At 33.9% G+C, this 15081-nt stretch overlaps 1 protein-coding gene across 6 annotated transcripts in view; it reads right to left on the bottom strand.

Moving 5' to 3' along the window:
- Positions 1–235: 235 nt before the first annotated feature.
- The window catches only part of LOC134854597 (protein Hook homolog 3-like), a 377820-nt gene continuing 362974 nt past the window's right edge, over positions 236–15081 (bottom strand). For 2 of the 6 annotated variants that reach the window (XM_063870925.1, XM_063870927.1), the window contains 4 exons: positions 12798–13066; positions 4791–4951; positions 4477–4647; positions 236–1591 (listed from right to left, as the gene is read on the bottom strand). In XM_063870925.1, the coding sequence (XP_063726995.1) occupies positions 1263–1591; positions 4477–4647; positions 4791–4951; positions 12798–13066 (930 nt within the window). In that variant the 3' untranslated portion in view covers positions 236–1262. Of the gene's footprint in view, positions 1684–4476; positions 4648–4790; positions 4952–11637; positions 11921–12797; positions 13067–15081 lie in introns of those variants that run through there. The other 4 variants (XM_063870926.1, XM_063870928.1, XM_063870930.1 and 1 more) reach the window with 4 other exon arrangements.

Below are 15081 nucleotides of genomic sequence, written 5' to 3'. Positions count from 1 at the left end.
TTCGGCATTCCAATTCGTGATTACATATAACTATTAAGGTCAAGTTAATCAATTTTGGGCTACTTTTATGATATTATGAGCTGCTTTGATTTATTTCCTAACTAAACTTGAAGCTTATTTTAGAATCTGAAATAGATTAACTTCCCGATTAAGACGAAAGGACTCAGTTTGAGTTGCTAAATAACATTGGATTATGGGAACACTTTTTGTTGCTTTCGGTTTTGGGTCAAAAATGTCTGTGATAATTTTGAATTACTCGTGCTGTTAAATTTAAACACCATATTACATCAGTCCGTTTGGTTATTAAAGTAAACAAAATCAAGCGTTTGAATAATTGCACCCTTTTAATGAACAAATGGAAGAGTTACGAAGAAGTCAAAACCAGTGAAAGTATAATGATGAAATGAAGCAACGAAAAAAACTAACTAGCAAATGGTTTCAACAACAACATTTGCAAACGTCTAAATAAGCCCAATTAACCATAAACAGAAATAAACATTAACTTGCGCAATTTCGAATATTCGTGCAAAAACATGATTCTGAGCAAACAAACAGGAGCCAGGCCCGGCTTTTTGAAGAGCGAATTTAATGATCTTAAAAGGGAAGCACCTAAACTATGAAGTAAATTGCCATATATAAGACGTTAAGTTCAAGTATGCACAATCTTGCTATCCTGAATCAGATATCTAAGTCTGGATATTAATATGTATATCAACTCAATTTTAAAGAAAAAGTAAGGTTTTTACAACTATAAATTTCAGTGACGTTGAAATTTGAATGAGCACGAGATTTGAAGGCTGAATCATTAGTGGATCTAAAGTTACGTCAAAATGGTTTCTAAATGATGAGAATGTTTGAAACTAGGTTTCAAATGTATAATCGAGCAGCTGAGTATGCAAAAAATAGGTTTCAAATTTATTTAGATTAACTTCGAAACATTGTACGCCAGCTGTACATTGTATCAGTATCTGATTAGGACAAGAGGCTAGATTGAATCCTAAATTTGGACCAAAATATCCAGAAAGATATTCAAGCAACAGCGCTCGTGGCGTTACTTTGAACTAATATTACGAAAAACATATCGCAAGAACCTACAATACCCCGGAAAATTCATGACATTGTATTCTAACAAAAATCTTTATCGTAAGTAGACGAAGACCTCATTACAGTAGGTAGAAAAGATACTGGTACCAACTAAGCCCAATCAACATAGAACCAGAACTCGTATAGAAAGCACCTAACACCAACACTCAAGGTCAGTTTCATCTCTCAGTGTTTTTGGTCACGTTTGCAAAACTGGCGGGTCTTCTTTTGTGGGGCGGAATGGGCGATGAAGACTTCACATTGTTGCTGTTGTTGTAAGGATCGCTGTTTACAGGCGAGGCAGTATTGTCGTCCCTCCTCAAATTGAAACTGTTACGATTCGAATTAGTGCCCTTACTCTTACCCGAGTTCTGATTTTTCCTCGTCAGTGTCGGAAAGTCGATATCGTTGTTCAAAAAATTAGGAGTCGATTGCTTTTCGCTGTAGTAGCTCGGGTTGGTGTAGTCGCTGTTTGAGTTTGGACCAAAGAACATTCCCGTAGTTGCTTCTGAACATATTTGATGATCAAAATTGTGTTCATGCATTTTGAAGCCTGCTTGCACCGATGATTTTAGATCCAAACTTGATCCCGCAATGGTCCTTTATAAAGCATGCACAAACAAAAAGGAAATGAAAGGAGACATTGAGTTACTGGTTGATTGTTTTCTATTTTTTCAGGCTTATAGGTTTTGATTCCAGGTGAATCTTTTTCCATGCAATTGTACTGATATTAAACTTGTGCTATTACACGCTATTATACTTTGAGAGCAATCCGCGGACAATCATTTGTCATGCAGAACAAAATAAATCGGTTAAAAAGTATTGATTTTTGAAAAACGTTCTTTGTAATTTCCATAGTTTTTGAACTTTTCGTGTTGAGAAAAGCGCTGATTGAAGCTTCAAAAATTGAATTTCCAAAGCTATGAATTTATTTTTCATAGCTTAATAAAATAACTTTTGCTCCAATGGCTCGCTTTATTCGCTATAAAGTTTGACTGAAAAAATACCACCCGTTTTTTTTTTCGATACAGAAAATGTCTTTCAAGGTTTTGAATTTTGATTGAATCAAGATTTAAGGACCTTAAAATTCTCAACTCCATATAACTAATGTTTGCAAGGCGACAAAAAAGAAGAAAAAAATAATCACACCCGAAGTTAAAGTTCCCATTTTTAGTGTGGATTAGTAGCCTATTTCAAGTGCTAGTCATTAATATCTATTAGTTGATTACGTTTAAGGTTTAAACATTAAGGGTTTCAATAGTTAGCAAAACTAAAAAGACTAAATTTAGCGAACATAATTGTAAAAATGACAACTAACTCAAAAGACAGCGAAAATAAATCGACGTCTAAAAGATTGCATCACCTTAAATCTTGAAAACTACCCCAACTAAAAACGCAAAAGATCAAATCTGAAGGTGAACAACATGAAAAAAAAATCCTGAAAAAAAAATAAAAATTCAACACGACCTATATAGGTGCTTTCACTCTGTTCATTAATATTTAATAGTGCACTTTTTAGTGCCATTTGCTCTTTCGTTATTGGAGACCGTGATTGGTATTATCTTTCTCAAGTAATTTGAATTGAAATTGAAAAGAAATTAAAAGGCAACCGCAAAACAAACTTGAGCGAGAAAAACGTCTCGGTCTTATTCCTGGAGCAAAATCAACACGACCTGATAAATAAATCGTTGATTGACACTTAAACATTAGCTGGGCAATTAACAAACAGGTAAAACGGAACCTGGATTGCAAGCTAGCAACTAGAAAACGACAAAAGAAAACATCGCCAACAGACAGTTGGAAAAGCGATCGCAAATAAACAAAAAAATAGAATTGGTTTTTGAAAAAACTTCAACTTTCGAATCTCAAACACACAAATAAATGGCCTTAAAGTTCTTTGAACTTCAAGAACAACTCATTTTAGCACTTTTTTGATAAAATTATTTCAATTTGAGAAGACTGGATTATTGGGAAAATCAAAAATTAAATTCCACTTTCAAAACTAGAAAAGAATCACGTTTTTTTGCGCTTTTTCAGGTTTCATAATTGGAGAGTGCATTTTGCCTACCTTCTAGCAAATGAATTTGAATTAAACTCAAAAAGTCCACATATACCTTATAGCAATCATATGTGCGTTTATAAGTTTGACTGCACTTCTTTCGTTACAAGAGCATTTTAAATCTTTTCCTGAAAAAAATCATCAAGAATTATATAGGAGTCTGAACTACGTTCATCGATTGTTAATCACTAAGTCAAAAAACATATTCGAAAAAAAAATTGATATTCTTTTGTTAAAATTATAAATTCAAATTCATGAAGACAGTCGGCAAACACAACCACCAGCAATAATTAGCTGTTAGTATCATTCCAGGAACAGCTGTTAAGCCGAAATCTCTTGGGAAGATGCATACAAAGCAAAAAAAATTAAAACATGTCAAAAATTGTTGTCACAAAAAAATTGGAGCTCATTTAGAACTTGCATCACAACCTTTATAACCCTTACAACTTTTACATCACAAACATCCTGATCTATTTTGTAAACAATTCTTAACTTATGCCAATTGAAGGACGCAAAATAGGCTGCATAAGCAGACTCAAAATATATCGAAATCATTATAATCAGGAAAGAAAACAAAATTCTCTATTCAGAATCCCTATTGGTAAATAACAAGTAACAGTACGCCCAGGGTGACCACTTTTTTGAGAGAAAAATGAAAAATAGTGACTATGACAATTTTTGAATTTTTTCGAACTTTTTTTAGGACCAAATTAATTTTCCAAGCTCTGCCAAAGCACTAAAAAGTCCCTGTTTTGGCCAAAACCAAAATTTCTACGCCGCAGGCATAATTTTGAATAAACAGCAGGTTGAAAAAGTCGTTTTTAGGCACTTTTTGAAAAATTTTGAAAAAAATGCGTTTTTTCGGCGCGCGCTACCCCATCAATATTAGTATATATTAACGCCAAAAGCGCCTTTAGAAAATTTTTAGGGTCTGCAACCACAAATGGGAAATGGATATCTCAAAATAAAACCTAGAGAAAAATTCAATTTCATGCATGAAAAAAGTCCATTTTTTTTCAGATGGCAATTATTGAAAAAAAAACGGAAATTGAGCAATCGAAAATCCGAAAAAAAACTTTTTTCAAAAAAAGATTGAATTTTTTTTCGGATTTTCGATCGCTCAATTTTGTAAGTAATATGAACAAAGTTGCAATATCAATGCTGCTTTTGTGACATTTTATCTCAGCATTTGCACGTGTTTGAAAAAAAAAACGTTTCTGACAGAGTTGTAAAAAATGTTTTACAAGACTCTAGATAAACTTAATTCCTCGATATTACAGAAAGCTGGGACAAGGCTTGATGATGTTGCAGATTATAAAGATGAAGTTACTAACCGTAAGAGGAACCCATTGATACCGAGTTGTTTTCTGATGACCAGGAAGGGTAGGGTACGGAAGAAGGTCGGGAACTGTCGAATCCTCCTTGGGAATTCTCGAACTGCATGTAGAACTGCGGGTAAATCGAGGGGTCGATTTGTCCATGGGAAGCCACTGCGTTCTGACCTGCTAATTAAAACCAAGACTTGTAAGATGTGTTTTGACGTACACCACAGCGGCTGAGTCTCGAATCACCAACCTTCGACAGAGAGGCGGAGACCTTGGCCAATTTACCATCATTTCCCTTAATATTAATTTAAATTTCTTCTGACCTGCCGACTGGCCGCCCATGTGAACAAACTCTGCGGCGTTGCTGTGGAAATGATCTGATTGGTTGGCGAATGGGTGGTTAGAGGCGTCATTTGGAGTCGTGTCATGACTGGAATTAGGCAACATTTGCTGCGCTTGAATCCATTGTTGCTCCGTCACATAGCTGACAATCAGCAGAAAAGTTTGAATTGAAGAGTAGAGTCAGTTAAAATCCTACATCAAAGAGTTTATCTGCATTGTTTTTTTGGTTTTCCCTTAATAAGGAATGGCTGCCATATTTTTTACAGAGAGGTGAAGCTCTCGCTTTTCGCCACTTGCGATTCAAAAACATGCAAGTGTTCAGGTAAAAAAACTAAAAATAACTGAGACATATTTCATATTTTTCAAAATCTTTGAAGTATTTCAAGAGAAGTCACGAGCGCGCCATTCTTTAACACAACTTTGATTCATAAAAGCTCATTTTACAACTCGCCACATGTGAAGGAATCATTTACAGAAAAAACTTGAATCGTATTTACTTTTTCAAATTTTTGCAATCCGATCAATGTAATAAATTCAAAAAGAGTACATTGATCGCTCCTATCATTGTTTTCAAAACAAAAACTTCAAAAAAACGTCCCTGGATTGTATTTCAACAAAAAATTTCAGAAAAATTTCACGGTACCTGATTACGTACACCATTTTACGATTACATCAGAAGTCTTTACGAGTTTAGTGAAAACTGCTTAAGTCACAAGTGTAAAGTCAGCACCCTGGCAACTAACACCGACAAAACCAGACAAACGATAGTCCGACAATTTTGAAGTTCGTTTAAAAAGGTACTGGTGGACCTTTGTCGTTCCAGACATGGACGTTATATCCTCGCCTTACCGAAAAAGTTCCATGTTCCGACTTAATTACGCTTTCTAATCGCAAACGTGAGTGATTATCGTTGACGTGATTATCGTTGACGTGATTATCGTCTTCAAAATAAATTAGGAATTTTTCTTTTCAGAAGTCATTTTCTTTTTTGACAAATCCGATAGTTTTTGACAAAACCATCCCTGAATAGACCAAGTGAACAATCTCGCCCTAAATATAAATGCAATTGAAGCTGTAAGGCTTGCATATACTCGGCTCAAACATCATAGGCTGAAAAACATTATTTTAAACCAAGTTATTTATCTCCTCCCTAAATTATTTCAGGGGGAAATTGTTCACTTGGTTCAATATGGCTACCGAAAAGGATATTTACGAGTTCAATTACAAAATTAAACTCGCATTCCTGAGAGGCATTTCAGACAATAATTTGAAAGGCGAAAACAAATATCTTAAGACAGAGGCGAAGCAGAGCTTCGCAACATTTGCGATGCAAAAAACATAGCGCTACACGATAGTGAATGGGAAAAAGAGTAAATAAAATACTGAAAAATTAAGTCAGCTAAAAATAGTAAAGTTGTAAAGGATGAAGTTCATAAATAGCCTTCCTTCAAAAGTTCTGAAAGTAGAAAAAAAAACCGAAACTGCGGTTGATTTAACGGATTTTTTTTTTCCAGTCGAATTTAGAGCTATGTTTGCTATTTCTTAGACTACTTTAGGTGTTATGATAGCACAATCTGGAACACTTATTGAATTTTTTCCCCGCAGTTGTTTTGATTTTTTTTTTGAAAAAACTGAAGTGAAAAATGACTGTTTTAGTGAAATTACAAGCTTTCACTATGTTTCTTCCTTTCTCTCATCGAATCATGCACAAATAACGATACAATTTCTTACGAAGAAAAAAGTTCTTCTTTCCTTTACTTTTTTCTTAATTATGATGACGGATCTTTCTGTGCTACTTGCTCAGCAAGCTTTTTCTCTTGATACGGTATATTTAAGTTATTAAAACTGTTTCTATTAGTTTCAAATTTAGGTTAAAGTTTCTGCAACGCAACGATCCCAACAAATTGAAAACAGTAATCACTACAATTAAACGATGTACATAAGCATAGCAAACAGCCAGTTGACAAAATGTATACAAGCTTATGGACAAGAAACGTAGAGTTTGATAGAGGAAAATATATATCAGCACAAAGATATAGTTTTTTTTAATTAAAATTAATCCAATTTGAAGAAAAAAAATGTATCAATACGTAGTTTTTCATCTTTGAAAATTAATCGCAAGCTCAAGTTTCCTCACCATTCAGACTGTGTAAGCAGACAGCTCAGATTGCTTTCATCAACATTTCTTGAAGGGAGTAAATTTCCTTACTTTACACACTGAAAATTAAACCTGCCCAACTGACATTTGCAGAAAAATAACTGAAATGATAAATGAAAAAATCTCATTTATTTCAACTGTGGAGCCTCTAGAAAAAATTAAATAACAGAAATAATTGCAGCTCTTTTGATTACACGAAGGCGAAGCGGAGCTTCGCACCACTTGCGATACAACAATCATAAAAGAGATAAGAAGTTTCAACGTTTTTCATTTTTTTACTTATACCTCGATGAAGGACACCTAGGACCCAGCTGAAACTGGACTAACGTCTTTGATAATTTTAGAACTTTTTTATACTGATTCGGGACGAAACGCGTTATTTCAAAATCTGGACTTTGCCCAAAACCTTAGTTGTTTCTCTGCTAAAATAAGAGAGTGAAAATTTTTGAGATTTTCAATTTTTTCCAAAGATATAATATTTTTTTTCTCAAAAAATAAGGAGTAGTCACTTTTGCAGGAAAAACTCGCGCAATTGCTTCTTTCCCTTGACCTTTTCATCTCAGATTTGATAAGGTAGTTTTTTTTTAAATTAAAAAAGTTTCTAAGTTGAAAAACTTTACCTTCCGCAATTCATAACTTCTTTCTGCAAGGTCGTGGCCGTTAAAATAGAGAAGATTCCCAAAGTCGGGTTTCTTGATTGAATACTTAACCCTCGAATTTGCAAAATATATTTTGAGTAAAGTAAAAAAACTTCCGAAAAACGGTCAAAGTTTCAAAACATTCACTTGTTTGCGGGCCATTACTTTTTTCGTAAACATAACTGGGCTTAGCAAATTAAAAAGGTAAGCTTCCAACAACCAGTAGTGGCGATTAAACCTATATCAGATTTGGCAGGGTAGTTACAGAGAAAAGTCCAAAAACGGGTCAAAAAATTAGATAGTTGACATTTCCGAGCATCTTGGTTTTTTTTTAGAAAAATTGGGCTTGGCAGCTTATGCAGAAGAAATTTACCTAATCTATAATTTCGATTCGACCTAAAATTACAGGTTTGGCAGCGTATTTCATGGAAACAGTAAAAAAAAAAACGGTCAACAAATCAGATAGTTGACATTTCCGAGCATCATAGTTTTTTGTTTTAGAAAAGTTGGGCATGGCAGCTTATGCAGGAGAAATTCACCTAATCTATAAGTTCGATTGGACCTAAAAATCCAGGTTTGGCAGCGTAGTTCATGAGAACAGTCAAAAAATTTCACAAAACGGTCCTAAATCAAAACTTTGACTTGTCTGAGGACCATTATTTTTTGTGTCAAAAAATTTGGGCGAAATCAGGTATGCAAAGAAGCGGCTTCCCACAAATTTTCTTTGGATTGAACCCAAAATCCCATAAATGAGGGCATTTTTTGGTAAAATTCATGAAATTAAGAAAAAGCGCTCGAAAAATTATTAAAAATGACTCTCCGAGGACGATAATTTATTTTGTAAAGTGGCGCTAACGCAGGTTTGGGAGGTTTGTTTCCGAGTAAAACAAAAAGACTCAAAAAACTGTCAAAAAATCAAAATTTCACTATTGCCAGGACATAATTTTATGTGCGAAAACAATTTGTGCGTAACCGCTTATAGAGGGGAGCTTTCCAAATCAGCACAACTCATTGACAAATAAATCTCAAATTTGGTAGGTTAGTTGTTGAATTATTGGTCGATTAGTCCCCACAAACTTTTTCGAAGGCTGTAGACAACAGGGTAAAGCAAAAAAGACCAGAGGAGTATGCAGGCACACAATGATGTAAACGGTATTTTTATATATACCCCTTTTTTGAAAATCGGTTGAAGAGTTCGAGAAAAAAAGTACTTTTTTTAAAAAGGGATAAAAGTTTCCAAAGCGTCTCAAAAAAAGTAAATTAACAAACCCAATCACATCCATTTTCATAAACCTATTTTATCAAACAGGAATTCTAGGCACCTATGCCAAGGAAGACATTTTAAATTCACATTAGCAACTGAACAAAACCTACGAAGAGGCAACAAGGCCGACAAAATTCGAGCAGACACCAGTTGAGTCGGAAAAAACTGATTTTGTTTAGAAAAACTTTTAAAAAAGTCGACCCCCCTGAAACTATCTTGTAGTAACTAGTACCCCTCCAGTCGTTGAATTTGAATTTTCATGAAATTAGGCATTTCAGCTGCTTTTGAAATTTCATGAAATTGAGCATGTCAGCGGAAGTTCAGAAGTGATTCAACTGATTTTGTTAATTTAGTTGTTAGCTCGACAAAAAAGTCTACATTCATATTTGATAACGCTTGCTAATCGCAAGCGTAACTTTGCCATTTTCTGATCGACATTTTTTGAAAACTTGGTTTGATAGTTGGTCTGTCTATTCCGCTGAGAATTCAGAATATAATTTTTCGAAAAAGCAGTCGCCCCTATAGATTTTTTTGTTTCGAGTATTAGCAGTTTTAATCTTTCCCTGGTTGAGTAATGTTTCGCGCTTTCGAAAACGAGAACGCGGTAAAAAAAGAGCATGCTATCACATGCTCTTTCGAGTTCTTTTGAAATACGAACTCATGCCCTCAAAAAGTTTGCAAGCATATAAATAAACAGCTGGTAAAGAGTCATTCAACAAGGAAACAGTGTCATTCAACTCATGATAAAAAATGTAAGTAAATTTTTCAGCTTTCGATCTTTAGAAAAAACTCATTGCCTTCAACTTTTTCAAAATAAACCATGATTGAAACATATAGTGTTTTCGAGAATCCCATTTAGAGACAAACGGATCTATACGAATTTTTCTGGGAAACTCTATTTGAATTCAAATTGTGAAAGTTGAGTTTTTCGCAACAGTTGCTCTTTTCATGTTGGAGAGCGTAGTTTTTTTCATGGTAGCATTTAATTTGAAAAGAAATCAAAACAAATCGCAAACAAAATGAGCATGAACCACAAAAAAAGGTTCTAGGCGACATTGAAACCGCTTTTAAACGTTTTACGCTTAAATTTTGATTCGAATCTGGTATATTTACGCTTTCGAAGCGAATTTAATCACCTTCCAACATTTTATTTTCATGTTTGCAACTATACTGCAAGTTAAGTAAATTTGAACAAAATTATGTCCAGTTAACCAGAACCTACGAAATTCTTCCAAAAAAAAGAAATGTCGATGACCTATCTTTTGAACTTTGTCGAATTGTACTACGCTGTTATTCTTATGGACAAACTTGCCAAGATACAGTTGGCAAAGAGTGAATAAGTAAACACAAAAAAAAACTTTTAAAGGAAACTCATCTTTTAGAAAAAACTTCAAATTTCGATTTTTAACGGAAATATATAGCCCTAAAGCTCTTTGCATTTCCTAAAAAAATTATGATTGACAGATGTCCGATAAAAATTAATTCAATTCGATCTAACTGGATCAATCGGCAATGTTTTCATTCCGCTGTAAAAATTAAAATCCACTATCGAAATCAACCAAAAACCGCTCACGTTTTTCATGACTGTTACAATTTAGCTGTTCGATACTTGAGTTTTCCTTTCTTTTACACAAAGGCGAAGCTGTACTTCGCATACACAAGCAAAAATATTACTGATAACGCTACTGGCAAAAAAACTGAATGAGTAAAACTTTGAGTCTACAAAATTTCTGAAGTGACGCAAGCTAATTATGACCCATGATCATTACCATTCAAGTTGAAAAAAAAATTACCAACTGACACGCCTCAATTTATAGAGCGGACGCATTTTAACTGGTATACGAAAAAGTTCATAAAAACAGTTTCTTTCATAAAATATATATATTTCGGGCCATTTTCGGTCCTAAGCGCAATCAGTAGGAAAAAGTTTAACTTAAAAATTATTGCAATCTAGCTACAAAAAATGGACATACCACGGGAATCAATCCTGCGACCTCTCGATTACTAGAAAACATAAAATAAATTTTTAATTCAGTTGTTCAAATGAAATGGTTTTTTGTGTAAAAAAAAAAGAAAATTTCCGGAGGAAGTTTTTTGTCGTAAAACTTTCAGGCCAGCCTTTTTTAAGCAACGGGTTCGCGCCGCAAAACTTAGGCCCGATTCCACCTCTGGCCTTCACTACGTTCATTGCTTCTTAAACTGTTTGAGAACATAAAACTTGAATTTTACAAAAGGACACATTAATCGTTTTACCTAAATTCTATTTTCACAAATAAATAAAATAATTGAATATAAAATGAGGTTTTCTTATATTTGCATTTCAAACACAAATGATATGTTTAGTTTACTTAAGCTTGCACGCAAAACAATTAATCGGCAAACACATTTTTACAAACTTAGTTAAAATGGTTTGAATTTTCCATAACTTGCAATGAAGCAATCATGCAAGTTACCATAGTTTTAATCTAGGCAAAATTTCCATCCAAACAAGAAAACTATAGATTATGTTATGGAAAACGCTGTAAGTATTTGAGCAAAACAATCATTATTGCCACACATTAGTAAGTAAAATTACTTTATTAGTTTCTAGATAAATTTTTGGAGTTTTGTTACTCCACTGAGTATACATGCTTTGCATCACTACCACAGTACAATGAAGCATAAAAGTCTGTTCACTTACTCCGCATAAAAGAACTTGATCATCAGTAACGAAAACAATAATCACAATTTTGATTATCTATTTCATTAACCAATCAGATGCGATCGTTTTCTGTTTTTCCGAGCATTCTTGAAACTGTCTGTATTTTGAACTTTTGAGCGGAATAAGTGGAAAGACGCAAGCATAGCACAATACGACATAGAAGCTTCTTTGTTTGATTATTGTTCTAAGGTGAAGAGGTGAGTTTTATTTTATTGCTTCGCTTTGATTGGATAAGCGAAGTGGTAATTGCAGAAAAAGCGCACATCACAACAGTATCATTTCGGAGCAATGTCATGCAATGAGTTGTGATAAGGAGAGACTCCATCATTCAAGCATTTCCATCAGTCTAGCTGAAACAGCATGCAGTATTTACATCCACATTGGCCATGATAAGCTTCAAATTATGATTTGAAAAACAAAGATGAATAGCAATTTAAAAAAACTAAAGAATTCAAAAAGATAAGCGGAACTCGGGATTCGAACCAAAGCTCACCTGCTTTCCAGGTAGATAATATACTAAATAGCTAACCCTTACAGATGTATCAGAAATTTGCAAAAATTTCAAGCGCTGACTTTTCTACCATGTTTCAAGATCTTAAATTGGCGAATATTAGATAAAGTATAAGAGGAAAAAACGCAACCAAACGGATGTATCTTTGACCCTTCTGACAACACTATGTTAATACATTTCGCAAAAATTTTGACAAATTACTTCACCTGGAATATTTAATCCAAAGCTGATTTAAACGCTGTTTTGCTGTTGATCTTTATGACTGCGACGCATAAACTGTTCATAACTTCCTGTAGAAGTCTCTTGATTTAGTTGCCGAATCCAAATGACTTACTAAAGGTGATTAAGTTTTTTCTTTGACTTTGAGATTTAGAAAAAGCGACATAGATTTTTCAACACTTACCGTCTAAATAGCCTTGAATATTTAGTCACATTATTCAACTTGCACCAAATCAACACAAAGACAAAAGCAGGAAGTAATAAATAAATAAATTTGAGATATTTTTCATCTGTTAAAACTTATTCATGTTCATTTGAATAGCTTAAACTAAATATTTCCTTTGACTCTTTAACAGACAATTCTCTTGACAGATTGTCCGAATGGCACAAAATTGGAAACCAATCAAAATAGTTTATAATCATTAAAAAAACCTTATGGAAGCATTATTTAAATCGTGATTGCCTTCTTAGCGTTTTAATTCGAACAAATGACAAACCTTGAATTGGTCTGGAAACTGTTCAAATTGCCGTGAGTCATTGGGGCTGCATTGGCCGACACATAACTCATCATTGGGGGTCTACCACTGCTACTGTTTGTGTTATTTACTGCACTGCGGCCTCTGTGTTTACTCAGGAAACTCTGAGAGTTGTTGTTGTTGTTGTTTATTCCCGATGATGAGGAGTGGCTGTTCCCGTGTTGGTGCTGTCCTCCCACTGCTGAATTGGCCAGACGGTTATCAACGCTTTGTCTGTGCAGCTGTATGCCCTAAAATTGAAATTTTTCTCCTAGAAACAATAAACAGCCAAAAGCAGCCCATTTAAACATTTTTTTTGGTATTCATATAATAGAAAGCATGCAACAACACATAAAAAACAATAGTTGCCCTCCTTAAAAACAAAGTTACTTGTTAATGCGGCTGAACTAAAATTTTACTTAGAGGAAGGTTTTAACACTGAACGCATTTCCACAGGAAGCAGGAAAAAATTGATAATGATTCAGGTTGGCTACGATATCTCGAAAATCACAGACACTGACGGTACTGATAATAAGAAAGAAAGAAAGAATAAATTTCTCCGGTCATTCATTACATAAATTTGGCAATTCATCGTTATAAGTAATTATTAAAATGAGACTCGGAGAGGATAGACAACGGGGCCATATGCCATATGGCACACAAACGCCTACCCTAGCTATGCATGCTTCTTTCACTATCAGGAAAAGATTTTTTTTAAACGTTTTTTTTTGAATTTGTTGAAAACTTGTAATTTCATCCATATCTCCTAAGCTACGAGCATTTGGACGGTCAAGTATTGTCATTTTAATCCGAAGCCTATATTATACCTTCGTTAGCAGGCAACCGCCGGTAAAAAGAAAAGAAAACATAAATTTAGATTTTTTTTTGAATTTTTTTTAAATCGTAAAATCGTCCATATCTCCTAAGCTACGAGCATTTGGACGGTCAAGTATTGTAATTCTAATCAGAAGCCTATATTATACCTACGTAAGCAGGCAACCGCCGGTAAAAAAGAAAAGAAATAAAAATTTTAAATTAGATTTTTTTTGAATTTTTTTTTATATCATAATCGTCCATATCTCCTAAGCTAGGAGTTTCTGTTAGGTCAACTTTTAGCGTTAGAACCTCAACCTTAAGATACACAAATTTAGCATGCAACTACGGGTTCAATACATTTTCTATTTATAATTTGAAAATTTAATCGAATTAGATTTTTTTTCTAAGTTTTTGAGTATTTTTTTTAAAAATCGTCAAATCGTCCATATCTCCTAAGCTAAGAGTTTCTGGAAGGTCAAATTTTAGCGTTAGAACCTCAACCCTAAAATACAACCCCGTCAGCATGTAACCACGTGTTCAATAAATTTTTTCTTTTTATAATTTGAATATGTAATCGATTAACTCTTCATTTTGCACTAAAAATACAGTTTTAAATGTATGATAAAATGTTACTAATTCTGTTTTCGAATATCTTTCAATATCCTCGGGGATTAACTTTTGCGCTGAGAGAAGGTTGAAAAGCTTGGTAGCAGGATATCGAACGGAAAACCGATCGATTTTTTTCTTACATATGGGTTCAGCTAATAGTTTTGTTTTCGACAGTCTCGTGGCCCTTGTTTTCTTTTCAAAGGAGAACAGATTGCTTAAAAAACTTTGAGAGAGAGACTTTGTGACAGCACGAAGCACGAACTTGAGTAGTTCGTAAACATGAATTTCAAACACCGATAAGAATTTATTCTCTAGAAAAATATCACGAGAACTATCGCTACGCTTTCGAAAATAGATGAATTTAAGAATTTTCTTTTGCAGTAGAAATAAACATTCAAGTGAACTGTAGCTACAACAACCGTATATCAAAATTCCGTATTGAATGATAGGAACCACATTACGTCTATAGTATTCAAGCAATTGGTTTCGTGGTGCATAATGTCTTAGTTTCGATAAAATCCCGCATTGTTTTCCGAGTCTCATTTTCACCGAATCGATATGACTTCGAAATGATAATTTAAAGTCAATATATAAACCTAGATATTTACAAACAAGTTTATTAATCACCTCTGAGCAATTAAGTGTGAAATTTGAATTGGAAGCACTTTTTATGTTCATTTGTATTGTCTTATCATTATTTATAATTAGCTTATTTCCATGTAACAAATGGTCAAGATGACGAAGATCATCTCAAATATCTATAATCTGGCAGCCTATAGCAGTTTTGTTGGTGTCATCTGCAAATAAGATTACTTCTGCTGTTTTACATGTCACGGGCAAA

Source organism: Symsagittifera roscoffensis, chromosome 9, assembly GCF_963678635.1.
Source record: "Symsagittifera roscoffensis chromosome 9, txSymRosc1.1, whole genome shotgun sequence".
Taxonomy (NCBI): Eukaryota; Metazoa; Xenacoelomorpha; order Acoela; family Convolutidae; genus Symsagittifera; species Symsagittifera roscoffensis.
Note: the sequence above shows the minus strand (reverse complement) of the source record. Positions and strands in the feature narration are given on the sequence as shown.